Source organism: Kogia breviceps, chromosome 20 (genome assembly GCF_026419965.1).
Source record: "Kogia breviceps isolate mKogBre1 chromosome 20, mKogBre1 haplotype 1, whole genome shotgun sequence".
In the NCBI taxonomy this organism is placed as follows: domain Eukaryota; kingdom Metazoa; phylum Chordata; class Mammalia; order Artiodactyla; family Physeteridae; genus Kogia; species Kogia breviceps.
The window spans coordinates 18,804,324-18,823,252 of record NC_081329.1 but is presented as its reverse complement, the minus strand read 5'-3'; the positions used below and the strand labels follow the sequence as shown (position 1 = coordinate 18,823,252).

Sequence of the window (18,929 nt, the reverse complement as noted above, 5' to 3'; positions counted from 1 at the left end):
AAGGCAGGCAGAAAAGCAATCCAAACTTGTTTCTCTGTGTTAAGCTAACATGGGCATTTAAAAAATAATATGACACTATGATTTTCACTAAACTAGGACAGGTTATTTTGGAGCTGCTGGGACTTTAGATATTTGAAGTAGTAATTACTTCCTCCATAAATGTTACCTTTAGAGTCAAATACTGCTTTCCTGTTGCAGTTCAACTTTTTACTTAAAGGAAAATGTCTTCTATTCACAATTCACTCTGCTATACTATTACATGTAGTAATTCTCCTTTTCATTTGTTTTGGTAGCATTGTAAAGTCTATGAAATATCATAATAATAACAATAGTAGCTTACATTTTTTCAGTATTTTTTCTGTGCCAAGCATTTCACTAAGCACTTGACATGTGCTACATCATTTAATACCCACATAAAACGTATCATGTGTGTGATCTTATATATCTCTACCTTTTAATCTATCTATCCATCCATCCATCCATCCATTAATTTTCCCATTGGTAAGCCATTTAGTCAGAATAATAATATAGGGAGAATCATCTTTATATTTTGCATTCTTGGTTCTTTCAAGTTCTGAGTATCCAGTAATAAAATTTAACACCATATTTTGCATAATTCTGGAACAATGACCTATGTTAGTAAAGTAGTTGTGTAAGCATTTGTAAAACAAAAAAACAGCATATGTTGGGCTGTACTTAATTAAGTACTATCAAGTCACTGCAACTAAGAATCCAAGAGTATTTCTTCTAAACCCAATGGATGAGATATCAACTCTTACCTGAAGATAATCAACACTTCATGTGGAAACTGACTGTTACAATTAACAACTTACCATAGACTTGGGTTTGGTTCCAGAACTGGCCACTGGGGTGGAAGATGGTAGGTCAGTGGACTCGGTGTTAGAAGACAGATTTATTTGTGTCTGATTTACCGAAGTGTTATCTGCTCCACTCTCAGATCCTGATTCCAGATCCTATGAAAAAAATGCATTGATATGAAGGGCATGCCCACACTCTCTACTTGCCTTTCTCCCACCTCCAACACCTTTCCACCTCCTCCTTCTCCCAACACACATGGACACACCACAGTTATGACAACCGACAGTGACACGTCACCCATAACCATGCATTATTTTGTATTAACAATTGTACTCGTCAGAGAGTTTGATTTTAGAATGCAAATGCTGAAAAAGAGGTAGTAAACTACTTTGATAATTTAACAGCTGATTGTGCATTGGACAGGGCAGGAGGGGCAGCTAGCCGGGACACTGCAATAAGTCAGGAGGAAGAAGCCCACAGACAACCCTTGCTCGTTGTGTGACTTTGAGTAACTCGATCTACATCCCTCTTGCAACAGGGTTATGAGTGTCAAATGAAAAGACAGCTCTCATCTCAGTTATTCTCACCTCACTCTCTTCTATGTTCCCATCAGATCTCCATGGTGACACCTACCATAATAGCCTGGAATCATTTAGCTCAAGTGTATGTCTATCTAATGAACTATAAGCTATTTGAAGGCAGGAATTCCTCTTTGTCATGTGTGGTTCAATTCCCTCATGTGAAAATGAGTATAATGATAGCACGCACTCATACAGGTTCATGAAGATTAAGCAAGATATATGCAAAGTGCATGTAACAGGCACATAATCATTTTCATTAAATGCTGGGCATTACTGTAAATATTGTTATTATTAACATCATATGCCTTCTGAGCAACTAGTGCACAGTATGTGGATAAGACATGTCTGTTGAATGAGTGCAATTACACTGTAATCCCTCCAAAGGCTGTGCATTTAATTTACCAAATGGTATCTTTGTGTTAATCGTGAGAACACAGAGGAGAGGCAAAGGTGAGAAGAATGCAAAGGGGAGGGAATGAAGGCACACATCACTCTATAATTTTAACCTGAGAAAATTATGATTTGATCATCTTTATGTCCACTCTTTCTACATCTCAACTTCACCATGGCCCATATGGTTAAATATCATCTACCCTGCACCCCGACTCTCTGGCCTTATGCTCGATCATTCTCTTGTTTCTGTATGCTCTGCCATACTTGCTGTTTGTCAGTCCTCCTAGTACACCAAGGTGGTGTTTATGGCAGGGACTATGCCTTTTCTTGTCCCTTGTCCAAGTATTTCCCTTTGCTGTCCCTTTCTTGTCACTCAGCTCTCAGTTTGAATATCACTACCTCAGAGAAGCATCCTTTGACAGTTCAAGCTAAAATATTTTCCTCTCTTCAACCTCCACAGTGTATCATTTTCTATTTTACAATCTTATTACCTTGTTTATCTACCACGTATCAACAATATCCATCCATTATCTCTACCTATGTATGTACGTATGTATCTCTCTCTCTATCTGACCATCTATCCACCTTTCATTCATTTCTATTTCAAATCATTTTAGTCTCCCTTTATTAGAATCTATGCATCACAAGAGCAGGGGCTTCACCTGTCTTGTTCACTGATACATTCCCCAGGCTTAGAATAGTGCCTGGCACCCAGAATATGCTCATAAATATTGTTTTATGAAAGAATAACCAAACTGACAAATATTAATATGTAACCAAGGAGGCATAAGATCTGTACACTAGAAACTACAGGACACTGATGAAAGAAATTGAAGAAGACGCAAATAAATGGAAAGATATCTCATGTTCCTGAATCGGAAAAATTAAAATTGTGAAAAATGTCCATGCTATCCAAAGTGATCTATAGATTTAGTGCAACCCCTGTCAGAATGTCAATGGCGTTTTTCATAGAAATACGAAAAAACAATCTTAAAATTTGTATGGAACCACAAAAGACCCTGGATAGCCAAAGCAATCCGAGAAATAATAACAAAGCTGGAGCCATCGCATTCCCTTATTTCAAATTATAGTACTGTAGTAATCAAAACAGTATGGTACTGGCATAAAAACAGACACACAGACCAATGGAATAGAACAGAGAGCACAGAAATAAAAGTATGCATATACAGTCAACTAACATTTGACAAGGGGGCCAAGAATACTCAATAGGGAAAAAATAGTCCTTTCAGTAAATGGTGTTGGGAAAATTGGATATTCACATGCAAATTAATGAAATTGGACCCCTATCTTACACCATTCACAAACCTTAACTTGAAATGAATTAAAGATGTAAATGTAAGATCTGAAACTGTAAAACTCCTACAAGAAAGCATAGAGCAAAATCTTCTTGACATTGGTCTTGGCAACAATTTTTGGGGTATGACACCAAAAACACAAGTAATAAAAGCAAAAATAAACAAATGGGGCTATATCAAACTAAATGGCGTCTGCACAGCAAAGGAAACAATCAACAGAATGAAGGATGCAGCCTAAAGAATTACGAGAAAATGTTTACAAACCTTAGATAAGGGGTTAATATCCAAAATATATAAGGAACTCATTCAACTCAATAGCAAAAAACAAATAATCTGATTAAAAAATGAGCAAAATACCTGCGTAGACATTTTTTCCAAAGACACACAAATGGCCATCAGGTACATGAAAAGGTGCTCAAGATCACTAATTATCAGGGAAATGCAAATTAAAACTACAATGAGATATCACCTCACACCTGTCAGAACAGCTATCATAAAAGGGAATCCTAGTGCATTGTTGGTGGGAATGTAAATGAGTACAGTCACTATGGAAAACAGTATGGAGGTTCCTCAAAAAATTAAAAATAGAACTACCATATAATCCAGCAAGTCCACATCTGCATATACATCCAAAGGAAATGAAATCACTGTCTTAAAGAGACATCTGCACCCCTATATTCATGGCTTCACAATAGCCAAGACACAGAAATAACTGAAGTGTCTATTGATGGATGAATGGATAAAGAAAATGTGGTATATATATATATACAATGGAATATTATTTAGCCATAGAAAAGAAGGAAATTCTGCCTTTTGTGACAACTTGGAAGGACCTGGAGAGCATTATGCTAAGTGAAATGAGTCAGACAGAGAAACACAAATACTGTATGATCTCACTTATATGTGGAATCTAAAAAAAAGGCCAAAATAGAAACAGAGTGAAGTGGTGGTTGCTAGGGGCTGGAAGGTGGGGAAAATGGGGACATGCTGGTCAGAGGGTACAAGCTTCCAGTTATAAGAGGCATAAGTTCTGAGGATCTAATCTTCATTTTGGTGACTACAGTTAACAACACTGTATTATATATTTGAAAGTTGCTAAGAGAGTAGACATTAAATGTTCTCACCACACACATACACACACACATACAATTGTAATTATACCAGTTTATGGATGTGTTAACTAATCTTACTGTGGTAATTATTTTGCATAAGAAAACTGTATCAAATCATCACATTGTACACTTTAAACTTATACAATGTTATATGTCAATTCTATCTCAATAAAGCTACAAAAAAAAGAAAAAAGTGGAAAACAAAGATAAAAAAGAAAGGTACAAAAGACATACATAACAATAATAAATATGAAACATAATACTAAATTCTTTAAGTGTGTGTGTGTGTGTGTGTGTGTGTGTGTGTGTGTGTGTGTGTAAAACATAAAACCATAACCAAATTTCTCATGCCCTGAGTGCTTTCAGATTAAGGGTCATCTATTCTTTTTTTTGCACAGAAAAGATATTTTATATTTTACCGTAAGAGAAAAGTGGTTCATTAAGATTTCAAATTGAATCAACATCAAATGGATAGTCATAAATATCAGGTAATTTATAAACATCAAATGCATAATCATAAGTAGCAGGTAGTTTATAAGCCATTTATATTTTACATTTATGTTTATCAGAAATCATTTGCACTAATTTTGCCTTCCTATTTATGATTTGATTAGGCAAATAACAGGGTAACCCTGCATCCTTCTAACAATACAATAATTCTGAGGTGAAATAATAAATATTAAAAATTGTGTTTTACCATTTAAAGACAAAACTGTACAGCCATTCTCTGCTTCCATGTTCTCAAACTCTATGTGGAAGATATTATCATCGCCACCTGATGGATGATGAAGCCAAAGCTTAAGGCAAATGACTTGACCAAATTCATGTTCTGTGGCAGGGCTGACATTAAAGCTCAGATCTGCCTGACCCTCACTTGTCAGGCTCTATCAAGGCAGCCTTCTATACATTTTTACATCTACTCTTATTTTAATATTTTTTTCTCTTTGAAGCCATTCTTAAAGACTGCAGCCCATATTATTCTTTTCCCACTTTATTATATGTAGAACTCACTCCAACCTTTTCTTACAAATAATCTCAAACTGAGCTCACTGTTTCATTGTATGTCTTGCCCTCCTTGCTAAACTGTACGTTCACAGTGGAGTATGAGGGTGTGGCAGAGGGGGTTTCTCCTCCGAATCTGGGACAGTACTCCTTGGTGGACAATCAAGGTCATAATGACTTGTTATAATCCACTTATTCCATTGTACAATTATCAAAAGGAATGGAAATCGCATGTGGAAAAAATTTTGATGACGAGAGAATGTTAAAATTAGCTTTAAATACCAAGGAACAGAAATAAAGAAAAAGGGACGACCTAGAAAAACACAGAGACAAAAAGAAGTTTCTAGGGATGCAGGCTATGTCTTATTTACCTTTAACCCAGTGTCTGGTGTGAGTACATGAGAGAAGGCAACGGTATTAACAAATACTAAATATGTACTCTGTGCCAGATCTTTGCAATGCCATCTCACACGTGTTCTTTCATTTACTCCTCCCAACAAGCCATTAAGTAGGAAACAATGTCTCCTTTTTTTACATGAACCTGAAGTTGAGAAATTAAATACTTTTCTTATGTTCTCAGATATTCAGTTGTAGAGCTGGCACGTGAACTCAGGCCTGCAGACTCCTAAGTTTATGTTTCTACTGTATTATTTGGCCTATTTCAAGTATTTGTTGAACTAAAAACTCAGAAATACATCTTTATTTACAGAATTAACCATTGTTCAGCAAGGGTGGTGATGGTCCATGAGATAGTGCATGCAATATAAAATCCAGTTTACACTTTAAATGGAGGCAGAGATGTAGATGCAGACAGATCCTAATCATCACCCACCTTAGCTCTTGTTTTGCATTGTCTTTACCACTCAACAAAGAACCATATCTAGCAGGTAAGGGCTATTTTGCTCTCTGAGATGGAGACAACAATATGGAGTTGTATTTAGCAGAAATCTGGGCTGTGCTTTTTTCCCAATATACATGGGATTGAGGAAAGGTCAATATAGAGGGAAAAGGGGAGCAATTAAAGAGATAGGGAGAGATCAGCAATTCACAGCAGAAAACTTTAAAGAGAAAATGTATTCCACACCTACATTAATGGCAAAAGTATGAGAAGCATCTCTTATTGAAAAATTGGGCTTTAAAGTGTTGATGAAAATGAGTTTGAAGCTTCTACACCCTTCAAATGTAAATGAGAAAACATCCCTTCTTTTTGGCCTCAGGAGATCACTTTCACTGCATTTCCTCCATCTGGGTGCCTGTCCTACTAAAGTATGTGCAAGACGCTATGGCGGCACCAGGGAAGAAGTAAGCGATTCTGTCTGGGAAGACAGAAGGAGATTTAGGGAAGACTTCACTGTAAAGGAAACATTTGAGATGAATCCTGAAGGGTGAAGAAAAATTATTAAAAGAAAAAATGTCATTCCTACCAGCTTTCTAGGTCAAAGCATTTAATTTCATATTTATTCATTTTTTAATCAAAAATGTTTTTTGCTCAAGCTGTCAGATTTCCATTATAGCCAGCTATGAAAGGCAGTATGGGATAGTGGTTGAGTGACATGGCTCTGGATCAAGACTGGCTGGGCTTCTGTGCCAGCTCTGGCACATACAATTACTGTCTCTATTCTTTTTACTCATCTGAACAATGTTGTAAGAAACGATTGTGTTAACATACATAACACATTTAGAATAGTATTAATACTTCGTATATACTTAGGTTAGCTATTATTTTAACTTGTTTATTGACTTTGAAATATTCTGCACCACAGTCAGAATGAGTCTTGAATAACTTCAGAATCAATAGTAGAACTATACACATTAAAGAATTTGATACAGAATAGTTCTATTTTGAAAGGTGCTTATATATACATATATATATATATATATATATATATATAAGTTTCCACCCCTTTGATCTTAGGTAATTACAAAATTTCTTGACTTAATGTGTTGATTACTGAATATCAAAAGTGATAGATTAATTGAAAAGGAATACATGGCTTAATTATAAGTAAATTCTACCATCACATTTGCTAGATCCGCAAAAACTAAGCCATTTAATTGAAGTTAATATTAAATATGTAAAGTGTATAGACATTTTGGAATCTATGTTTTCTAAATTTTATTTTGAGTGTTAGAATCTGATAGGAGTGTCTATCTTATTTGAAATTAATGCACAGTAGAATAAAATTTTCACCTCTGTCCTATTCATTGTGTTTCACTAAGTGAATTTTAGAGTGTTCTCAAGCTGATTTCATCTAAATTCTTTTTTGTAATATGCTTGGTTAGTTCAACCAGCATCCATCCCTCCATCCCTCTATCCATCCATCCACCTACCCACCCACTCATCTATACACCCGTTCATCGACCCACACATTCATCCAACCAACCATTCATCCATCTGTCCAGCAAATATTTATTAACCATCTTCTATATGCAATGTAAATTTGTGGGACACTGGAAATAAGACACTAAACAAGATAAACAGAGTACTGCGAATGGCATTTATAGCATATCCAGGAAGACCAACAATTAGGGAAACAATGACAATGAAGAGAATCTGATTACTAGGAAGCGAAATAATTTCCCCAAATGACCCTCTTTCCTGTCTAATAAGAACCATTTTCTTTTGAATCACACACTTCTCTTATGGACTCTGCATGAAGGCTAGAATGATCTGAGTGACATTTATGGAACACTATCAGGGTCACATGTGGGTAGTGGGGCCATCCAAGATGTTTCATTTGCAAGAGGGACTATAGGAAGTAGAGACATCACATTCATATGCAAAGAAGTGGGAAGCTCACAGGGACTTGCCGCCGAAGGTTGGTTGGTGTGCTGGACGGAGAGGAGCTGGTGCTGAGAGCGTTCTCAATGTCCTGATCAAGCTGGTCCAGCTTCATGATCAGCAACAACATCGAGTCTAGCCGCACCCTATCTCGATCTTCTCTTATTTCCTGAGGAACAGAACATGTTGTTACTGAATCTGAAAGGCCATTTCTTGGAAAAAATAAAAAGTTCTTTGTTCTTCAATGTGACAAAAAGGACACTGCATAATAGGCAGTCTTCTACTTAAGGGGGAAGGGAAGTTCTATTCTGTACCATCAATGTGCTTTCATTGGAAAGATACTGACCACCTGCCAAGAAAGCATTTCACATGCATATTAAATATATATTTTCTAGAGCAAGGCACAATGAAAAGGAAGTATAACATCATATCAATACTGATACTTACTTACAATTTCCAATTAATTATTCTTGAGAAAAGTTGTATGTTTACTCTTGTCATAGTACAAATCAATTATAACATACTAATAATTGTTTGCGGGTTAGACATTTAAGGATGCATACAAGATAATATTTTTGGATGAATATTTCTGAGTATAGTAAAACACAGGAAAAGAATCAAACAAGGCAGGATTGTTTAGTTTAGTTTTGTTTTTTGCATGGGGCCACTTACTTACTGCTGCTTCAAGCTATGTCATTGCCAGTATTTATTTTCAAGCTTCTTTTCTTTCACACACTTTTGAAAAAAGCCTCCACAATCGTATGAATAATGGTTACTTATTCTGAGCTCTCTATAATATAGACATATTTATGGAAATAGTTTTGTTTATAAAAATAACTAAAGCTTCTTACTGACCAGATAGAGTTGTTTGGGCATGACTGTTCACTATTCTTGGGTGTTCAAATCAAGTCAGTTAGTATTAGAAAACTTTCAGACTTTCTGTGATGTGCAAGATATCAGGGTTGGGCAGAGTGCTGGGTAACAAAACAAAACGAAACATGGAAAGTGCTATAAGTTTCCTTAGAAGCATAACCTATTGAGGGATGTCACAGACTCAGGACCAGCCCTTTTGAGGCAAGTCATCATTTGTGACTCACGTTGCCCTTGCCATCTTCTCATCTGTCTGAGATATTTACCTGGGTGAAATCAGCTTTAAAAGGACCATCAGTGGTGACCTCAAACGGAAACTATACCATGATGGAAGCCTGAGGGGTGCAGGCACAAGGGAGTAATTTGGAGGCTTTGTTGAGGTGATGGGATTAGTATTGGTATGAATGAGGTGACTGTCTGAATCAGATCTTTTGTTTTGGGCCTTTTACTTTTAATCACCCTAAATTCCCTAGTCACCATTAGGGGGGACCCCAAAGAACAAGGACTTGGATAATTTCATGGATTCATCTAATGCTATAGATGAAATTAGATTAGCTAATATTAATAATAATTATCTGTTAATACTAATAGCAGACTGTTAATAATAATAATTATCTTTCACATGTCAAATGATTGGTTAATTAGATTAAGTTGGTCAAAAAATCATTAATTCAGCTAACATGGACAAGTTATTTGGATAAGCTGAACTTGTGCTTGGTTTAAAGATTAATGTCAAATTGAAAGACCTAGTCCTGTTTCCAAAAAGCCATTAATTTTGAGAATAAATTAAGAATTTTTTTGAGTTATGTTAATTCCTTTAGGGTACTATGCTATGATTATTTCTTCAATTTCCTTCCATCGTCTCTGCTGTCTAAAACATTTAATGAGTCTCTGACAGAGAATTACAGAACTTTTGTCATCATAAAGCTTTATTGTGCTTAAGAAGAGATATGGGAACATATGTATATGTATAACTGATTCACTTTGTTGTAAAGCAGAAACTAACACACCATTGTAAAGCAATTATACTCCAATAAAGATGCTAAAAAAAAAAAAGGGCCAGGATGTTTGCATACAGACCTGAACCTTATTATACATCATATTTCTCAATGCTACAGAACTTTGTTATATTTAAAAGAATGTTATTTATATTAAAACCTTGCTTATACCTTAAAATAGAGTCCCAGAAATATTAGAGATTACTCAGTTTAATTCTCTTGTAAATAATCCAGCAAATGGAAGAATCTGCCTGAATAGAAGACTCAAAGCCCCCTTAATTACACCCCCAATGTGTTTGCTTATATCATTTCCTTCTCTTTTAAACCAAAGTTGTGTTTGGCAAGATAATGTTCTTTGCATCTCTATACATATTCACGTATGTTTTTGTGTGACTGTCTTTCATTCCCCAGTAATAACATCCTCAAGCACAAAGATGAAGTTTTTCTACCTGGCAGACACAGAGTCAAGTTCTACACTGCATACACAATACATTTTCAGTAATAATAATGAAATCAACGGGAGCAAGTGAAATAACACTTCCCAAAGCCTCAGAAAATATATCTTGATATTTTTCCAGCTACTAAGTTAATGTTGGAAAAAACAGTATACCCTGCAGCTATACTAGAGCTATCAGTAGTAGCCTCAGAAACCATTTGTCTTTGAATTAACTAGATGCTGAGTTTGTGCTTTAAAAACTTTTTCAAATCCATTGGCTGAGCATCAGATTATTTTAAATTATCTGCCAAAAGAATAAAACAAAGCAGCCTTGGTCTAAGATATTTCTTTAGAGAAATAAACCTATTGATTTTCCCTTTTCTTCATGGATGCTTCCTTATTCACCATCTATTACAACGTTCAGCCTGAAGTGTCAAGTACACAGACTCATATAGTATGTTACACATTAGTTAAACGTCACAAAATTGAGTTGGCTACAAATCAGACGCTTTGGATAAATATTTTGTCCTTGTTGTTAAAGCCCAAGTATGAATACTTCTCCAAGTTCTAACCTTTCATATGTCCATGGCTAAACTCCAGCGAATGGCTCAGGCCTGAAAACAGAACTGTGCATTTGCAGATTCTGGCGAGGTTGAACCCTCCAGTGGAGCTTCCATTTCATGCAGTCGCTATAGGCCAGGAAGAGGAACTTCTCAATAAGCGAAGCTGCCTTAGTTCTAGGTATTTCAGTAATTTAACCCCGTTAAATCAAAGCCAAGATGTGAAATTATCTCCCCTCCCATCTTTCTTTCCTTCTTTCCTGAAGTCACAGCTATTCTGGGCCAAGCACTATGAAAGGGACAAAATGTTCATCAATGAACAAGAGATAGAAAATCTCTGCTGTCCTGAATATTATAGTGAACATGAGAAGACAGATAGTTAAAGTGAACAAATTCATAAATAAGATTGTTTCCAATAGGAACAAGTGTAAGAAGAAAATAAATAGGGTAATGAGGTAAACAGTAACTGCAGGGGGAGTGTTCCACCTTGTAGAAGGTGGTCAGAGAAGAAGCAGGAGTAAACCATGATGGGGTGAGAAAAATGAGGTAGAGGAGAGAAAGATGGAGATAGAGGTGGAGAGGGAGAAAGGGAAGGAAGGAAAGAAGGGAGGGAGAGAGGGAAGGAGGGGTAGTAGAACTTGGAAAGCAGTGTCCCACGCAGGGTGAAGAGTGATACGAGGACACTGAGGTAAGAATGAGTTTGGTGAATAAGAGGATTTGAAAAAAAGGTTAGGGAAGCCAGGAGAGGGAAAGTGAGTGAGAGAGTGAGTGGGTGCTTGGACAAAATGAGGTTGAATAGAAACAGGAGGCAAATTATATTCTGTCATGAAGGTCACTATAAAGAAGTCAATTTTATTCTTTGTGTGCTAGAGAGCTATGGGCAGGAGGTAAGCAAATGAGTGATTTACTGTGCTGTTTTAAACTTTTAGAGTTCTCACCACATATTGACAACCAAACAGTTTTGGAACCTCACCAAATTTTATGTCCAGCAATGCCACCCGACTAATATGCCCTGGTCTCCATTCTTTCCAGCATACAGAAACTATGTTTTGGAAGAACACCAATGACCACAATTTATTGCAAGACACCTTTGAAGCATCTGGTCCAATTCTTTACACTTTTGTTTAACAATCATTCAAGATATATTTATTGACCATCTACTATGTGCTATACATCATTTCATAGGAAGCAACCAATTTCATACTTGTACAGTTATAATTTTTAGAAATGTTATGGAGACCAATTTTGCCTCCCTCTAACTTCCCAGTTTCTCCCTCCAGTACCAGACAGCAGAAGTAGTGCCTATTCCATGAAACAGCCTTTCAAATATTTGAAAAACTATGTTGTGCCCATTTTCTTCCTTTTCTAGGTAAATCATCCTCAGTTCCTTTACTTCTTATATGACATGTTTTCAAATCCTTACTAGTTCTGTTTACTCTTCTCTGGATATAATTCTGTCAATGACACAATTAATGGTTGGTACCAGGATTAAATATATTACTCTACATGCTCTCTGACCATGAAGATAGAGAAGGCAAGTATTTCCCCATGTTCTGTATACCCTCTTTAATGCAGTCTAAGAATTAAGTGCCTGTTTAGAATATGAACAGGCTATTCTTTTTTTTTTTTTTTTTTTTTTAAGAAGATGTTGAGGGTAGGAGTTTATTTATTTATTTATTTATTTAGGGCTGTGTTGGGTGCTCGTTTCTGTGCGAGGGCTTTCTCTAGTTGTGGCGAGCGGGAGTCACTCTTCATCGCGGTGCGCGGGCCTCTCACTGTCGCAGCGTCTCTTGTTGCGGAGCACAGGCTCCAGATGCACAGGCTCAGTAGTTGTGGCTCACGGGCCCAGCCGCCCCGCGGCCTGTGGGATCTTCCCGGACCGGGGCACGAACCCGCGTCCCCTGCATCGGCAGGCGGATCTCAACCGCTGCGCCACCAGGGAAGCCCCGGGAAGCCCCTGAACAGGCTATTCTTAATGGGATAGCCACAATCTGCTCTTTTAATGAGGAAAAGTATTTCTTTGGGTGTGCGCTGACCTTGAGTCAATGATATGATATATGTCTCTTTTTCCCAGTATGTGTCTGTGTCCTGCTAAAAACAGAAACATCCTGTTGTCTTGAGACTATAACCAGCTGATGTCAAGGTATAGATAATATATGTAGCTACTGTGGAAGAAATCTCCAGTTGTATCTTTTTCAAACACAAGTCGGTGGATACTAAGGCAAATTACGCAAGAAACTTATTTTCATTTTGATTTGTTGTCAAAACCTAAAATGGCCAAACCACATGGTGCTCACTGGGCAATCCGAAAGACCTCCTTCTTCACTTCCAAGAGCTACTTAGTCCTGGGCAGTGAAGTCACTTTGATCACAATGGTATCTGGGGGAGATAAACAGAGTGTTTAGGGGGCTATTCTCTACAGGGACATAAACTGAAATCCTCTGAACCCGAGCCTCTATGCTCCTTCTTTCCTTCCATCTGAAGAAAATAATTCTGATCCTCCTCTTTCTCCAGATGCTCTTTATTGAACAACATAGAACACAGCACACACAGGGAGTGGGGAGGAACTGTACGTTACTGGACATTTCACAGACGGGGCAAACATGAGGTCCAGAGAAAAGGGTGCCTCCCTCAGAGACGCACAGGCTCTGTTTTTCTTATGCCAAGCATTTGGAAGAAAACCAAAAAATTCAGGGAAATACCCGGATGCTTCCAAATGGTAGATATTTGGCTCAGCAAATACAGCACTGCCTGAATGCTCTGCTTGTCAGTGAGTTGTGGCATCACATAGACAGGCATAATAAATCAAAGGCTAGGCCAGAAATAGAACTAAGACTTCCTGATCCAAGGTTCTGGTCCGCACACTGTCTTTGATTCCATACACATCTTACTGCTATTCTGGGCTGCTAATGCTCCTTGCTCACCGGTAAAAGAAAGGGACCTTTTAGCAAAAAGCTTGGCTCAATTTCATTCTGAAATTATTTGATCTACAGCCAGCTGGACTAGTATGAAATCTCATATTAGTGTTATAAATTTCATTTGACAATAAATTCCTCATTCTAGACTTTCCTTTCTTAATATAATATCCTGCTTAAAGAACCAGGAAGTTATTAAATCTGTGTTTCTTTAGAAGCAGTGAAGATTTTCATCTGAGGTGACCCACAGAAGCTAAAACTAATGTAATTATTTTATGTCAGAATTTCTAGGCAAGTTAAATAAGTCAGCCTTAATTTTTATTTGGGTGCATTTTAAGATGAAATTGATGTAGACTGGTAATAAAGGTAATTAAAAAAAACCCCAGCTACTATCTTCCACTTGCCAGATATAGTCTGTTCAAACACAAAAATCTTTGTATATTATCTTTAATAAATAATAACATATGCAATATCTTTTTAATATTAGATGGTGGAGAGAGATAAACATTATCCTCACTTAAAGTTGCCACAAGAAATCTTTTAACTGATAGGTAAATTGTGGCTTTACATTAAGTGTTTATGTTCACTCCCTATTTATCTCCTTTCATTTAAAAGGCATGGTGAAGAAAATTGGTCCCTCTTTTGTTCAGTTTTTAAACTCCAAAGAGGCTTCAAATGGAGCATTTCTTAGCTGTGACTTTGTAAACTGCCTAAGTCTCCTGAACGATTTAGGACATTTATGCAGCCGGTCCTAAGGAGCGCTTAGAAGTGGCAGGTGTGAACCGGGACAGAGCTATGTGGACAGCAGTTCCTTTCTGTCCCAGTGGAATCTGAGGATGACTTCCTCCACTGGCTTTAAAGTCCCATTTTTGGCTGGGATATAATTTCTACCTAAGTAATTTGGTAAGCATTCTGAAACCAGTCTTCACTGTAAGTACTAATATATTAAGTGACCTTGGATGTCAATCTACCTTGGATGCAGACTTAATACATTTATAGACACAAAGTCAGCCTTTCTGGGTTGGTTATTTCTCCTGTGTCATCAGGCCTACATGATATCTGCAAATCCCTGCAGTTTTTTTCCTTTTCATTTCTTTTTTCCTCCCTCCCTCCCTCCGTCCCTCCCTCCATCCCTCCCTCTTTCCCTTCTTTCCTTCCTTCCTTTAGCATTCCTCAGTAGTTCTTTGCTTGGGCTCATGTATTAAAGGACACAGGACTTTTTCTGGTTTGAAAACATATGAAAAACATCTATTTAACATTAAAATTCCATTAGCTATTTTCAGGAATGTGATGGTCTTTCCTTAGGTGTGGATAACAAAGAAAAGCATAAGTAAAAATGTATTCCTTTTCCATGAAAATACATGACTTCATTTAGAAAGAGTCCTGTATTGACCTGGCTTCTGTCTACTTTTCTAGTTTTACCTCTCATCATTCCCCTTGATCCTGCCCAGTGTTCCTCAGATTCAATCATTCTGAGGACAACTATATATTTCTTAATGTTTTTCTTTAATTAGACAATTTTTACAGTCAAAAATGCATTTTTAGGATCTGATTATAGACATTTTTCCAAATAAGACGTACAGATGGCCAACAGGTTCATGAAAAGATGTTCCATATCACTAATTATCAGAGAAACGCAAATCAAAATAGCAATCAGATACCTCTTCACAGCTGTCAGAATGGCTATTACGAAAAAGAGAAGAAATAACAAGTGTTGGTGAGGATGTGGAGAAAAGGAAACCCTTGTACACTGTTGGTGGGTATGTCAATTGGTTGCAGCCACTGTAGAAAAGAGTATGTAGGTTCCTCAAAAAATAAAGAAATTGAACTACCATATGATCCAGCCATCCCAGTTCTAGGTATTTATCTGAAGAAAACAAAAACACTAGCTGAAAAAGATAAATATATCCCCATATTCACTGCAGCATTATTTACAACCAAGACATGGAAGCAAGCTAAGCATCCAATAATGGATGAATGAATAAAGAATATAAAGAAAATGAACAACAGAATATTATTCAGGCATAAAAAAGAATGAAATCTTGTCATTTGTGACAACGTGAATGGACCGTGATGGTATGACGCTAAGTGAATTAAATCAGAGAGAGAAAGAAAAATGCTGTATGATCTCACTTCAATGTGGAATCTAAAAAACAACAACAAAAAAGTTGAACTCATAGATACAGAGGACAGATTGGTGCTTGCCAGAGCCAGGTTGGTTGGAGGGTGGTGGGAAAAATGTGTGAACGGGGTCAAAAGGTACAAACTTTCAGTTATAAAATAAATAAGTCATGGGATGTAATGTACAGCATGGTGACTATAGTTAATAATACTGTATTGTGTATTTGAAAGTTGTTAAGAGAATAGATCTTAAAAGTTCTCATCACCAAAAACTGTAACTATCTGTAGTGCTGAATGTGAACTGGGAGTCAATGTGTGATCATTTTGCAATATATACAAATAGCGAATCATTACTGTGTACACCTGAAACTAATATGTTATATGTCAATTATATCTCAATTGAAACAATGAATTTTTAATATATAAGTGCTGTATAAAATATAAGTGAAAATTGTATATTTTTCTAATGTGTATCAAATGCCAAAATTATCAAAATAAAAAATCCTTATGCTATCTGATGTAATCTCACATAAACCACACTATATTTTAGGAAATACTGTACTAGAAGTACAGAACTTTTGGTTTCTCAAATATGTCATGTTCTCTCTCATTTGCAACTAGGATTACAAGATTTAGCAAACAAAAATTATACTTGAATTTCAGATAAATGCAAAATATATTTTTTAGTATGTGTCCCAAATATTCCATGGGATAATATTGCATGGGATATACTTATACTAAAGGTGTTTTGTTGTTTATTTGAAATTCAAATGGAACTGGGAATCCTGTATTTTATCTGGCAATTCGATTTTTAACTCATGTAGTAAGGCTCCTTCCACTTAACGCGCCTCTCCATGCCTGGGTATATCAGAGGGAACTCCTTGGTTTCAAATTCCAACGCAGAGGTCTTTCACAAGGTTGTTTCCTTGAATGAATGAAAATTAACTACCTCTTAAGTTTCGTTATACAACTTCAAAGAATGTAAAATCTTTTTCTCAGTATCTTATTCAGTGTTATAATAATCTCAAGTAAATCTAAGACTTGCCACTTTTTCTTAGTAGCAAAATTAAATGTGAAAAATGCATAAGGCTGCTCTTGTGATATTTTTAGGATTACGAATTTACTTAAATTGTTAATGTTTGGTACTAAATCTTCCATGAGTGAGCAAAGTCAGAGTAATTTTTTGCCGCTGAATATTTTCTAACTATTAATTATATGATGTGCGTTTGTGGCTTTTTTGACATTAATGAAGAGTCCTCACACTGAAGAAGTATGGGAACTATTTATCTAGCCCAATCCTCTCATTTCTTTTCCGATGTGATAATAACCTTGGCAAATTAAGACTTAGTTAATGGCAGAACTGGAAAATCGGAGTCTCCTGATGCAACTCAGCTTTGCTTCCTGTTAAACAGGTAGCCACTAACACTTTTAGTCCTATAAGGCACTTTCTTCAACTCTTCAGGTGACCCCAAAGGTTATATTATTTCCCAAACAAATTCACATGCATTGAGAGATCTGGGCTGAATACACGTAGATTAAAAAATAGACTTAGTCACACATGAGCGGTATTTTCTTATTGTTATCAATCTATACATTTAGAAGATAAATCATCCTATTAATGATTTGTTCTTTTCTTCCCCCTTCCTTCCCTTTTTCCCTATGTCCCTCCTTTCTTTTTCTTTCTCTCTCCCTTGCCTTCCTTCCTTCCTTCCTTTTCTCCCTCCCTCCCTCTCTCCCTTCCCTCCTCCTTTTCCTTCTTTTCATCTTTCTGTCAACAACAAACTCTACCAGTGGTTCTCAAATATTAGTGAGCATCAAAATCATCTGAAGAACTTGTTAAACACAGAGAGCTGCTGACTTAGTAGGTCTGTGATGGAGACAGAGCATTACATTTTTAGCAAGTTCCCAGGTAATGCTACTGTCGCTGCTGCTGCTGGGAGCCACACTTTGAGAACCTCTGACAACACACGGGAGAGCAAAAGTCCTCAATAGTGGCTGATTATAAGTACTCCTGTGTAGCTTTGAAAACTTCCACATGTTAAGGCTCCACCCACCAAATTCAGATTCCGTTGGTGTAGCACAGGACCAAGCTAGTGTGTTTTTTAAAAGTTTCACAGATGTATTCAAAGCATAGTGAAGGTTGAGGAACACAGAAATATATTACAGAGAAAGCCATTTCATGGCTTCAGACATAAATTAGGACAATAAAAATTGGATTCTTCCCCAGAGTAATTCCACAATAAGAAATCCATTAATTCCCTATGGTAACAGATTAATAGAAAACATACAACAAAAAATGTCAAAAAGGCACTTACAACATTGAAAACCTATTTCAGACCACTTGTTAGTGATTTGATAAATAGAACAACAACAATAAAAACTCTCTCAGGTAGCAAGTATTTGGAAGGCAACATTCTTAACTTGATTAGGAGTATCAGACAACAGAGTATTAAGGATAATGGTGAAACATTAGAAACACTCCCACAATATTCAGAAAAAGTAAGAATGCTTGTTATCACATATTCTATTCAACATTGTACTTGGGGTTCTGGCTGATACAGCAAAAACAATAGCAGCAACAACAAAACAGTGATTATATTACAAAAGAAGAGAATTTGTGCCTTGAAAATCTCAGAGGGATTCCCTGGTGGCGCAGTGGTTGAGAGTCCGCCTGCCGATGCAGGGGACACGGGTTCGTGCCCCGGTCCGGGAAGATCCCACATGCTGCGGAAAGGCTGGGCCCGTGAGCCATGGCCACTGAGCCTGCGCGTCTGGAGCCTGTGCTCCGCAACGGGAGAGACCACAGCAGTGAGAGGCCCGCGTACAGCAAAAAAAAAAAAAAAAAAAAAGAAAATCTCAGAGAATAATATGATAATCTATTAGAACAACAACAACAAAAGGATTTGGCTCAACAAAGAAAAACACAGGAGCATTCTCGTGCACTGTCTTTAACCATTTAAAAAATGGAATAGAAAAAAATATCATAGTAACAACAAAGACTATACAATATCTAGAAGTAACTGA

General features: G+C 36.8%; 1 protein-coding gene across 4 annotated transcripts in view; it reads right to left on the bottom strand.

Annotated features, from left to right (window-relative positions):
• Positions 1 to 18,929, bottom strand: part of DLC1 (DLC1 Rho GTPase activating protein) — a 496,355-nt gene that overhangs the window by 296,090 nt on the left and 181,336 nt on the right. For all 4 annotated transcript variants that reach the window (XM_067022638.1, XM_059049453.2, XM_067022640.1 and 1 more), the window contains exons 3-4: positions 8,025 to 8,174; positions 834 to 974 (exon numbers count right to left, since the gene is read on the bottom strand). In XM_067022638.1, the coding sequence (XP_066878739.1) occupies positions 834 to 974; positions 8,025 to 8,174 (291 nt within the window). The remainder of the gene's footprint in view (positions 1 to 833; positions 975 to 8,024; positions 8,175 to 18,929) is intronic.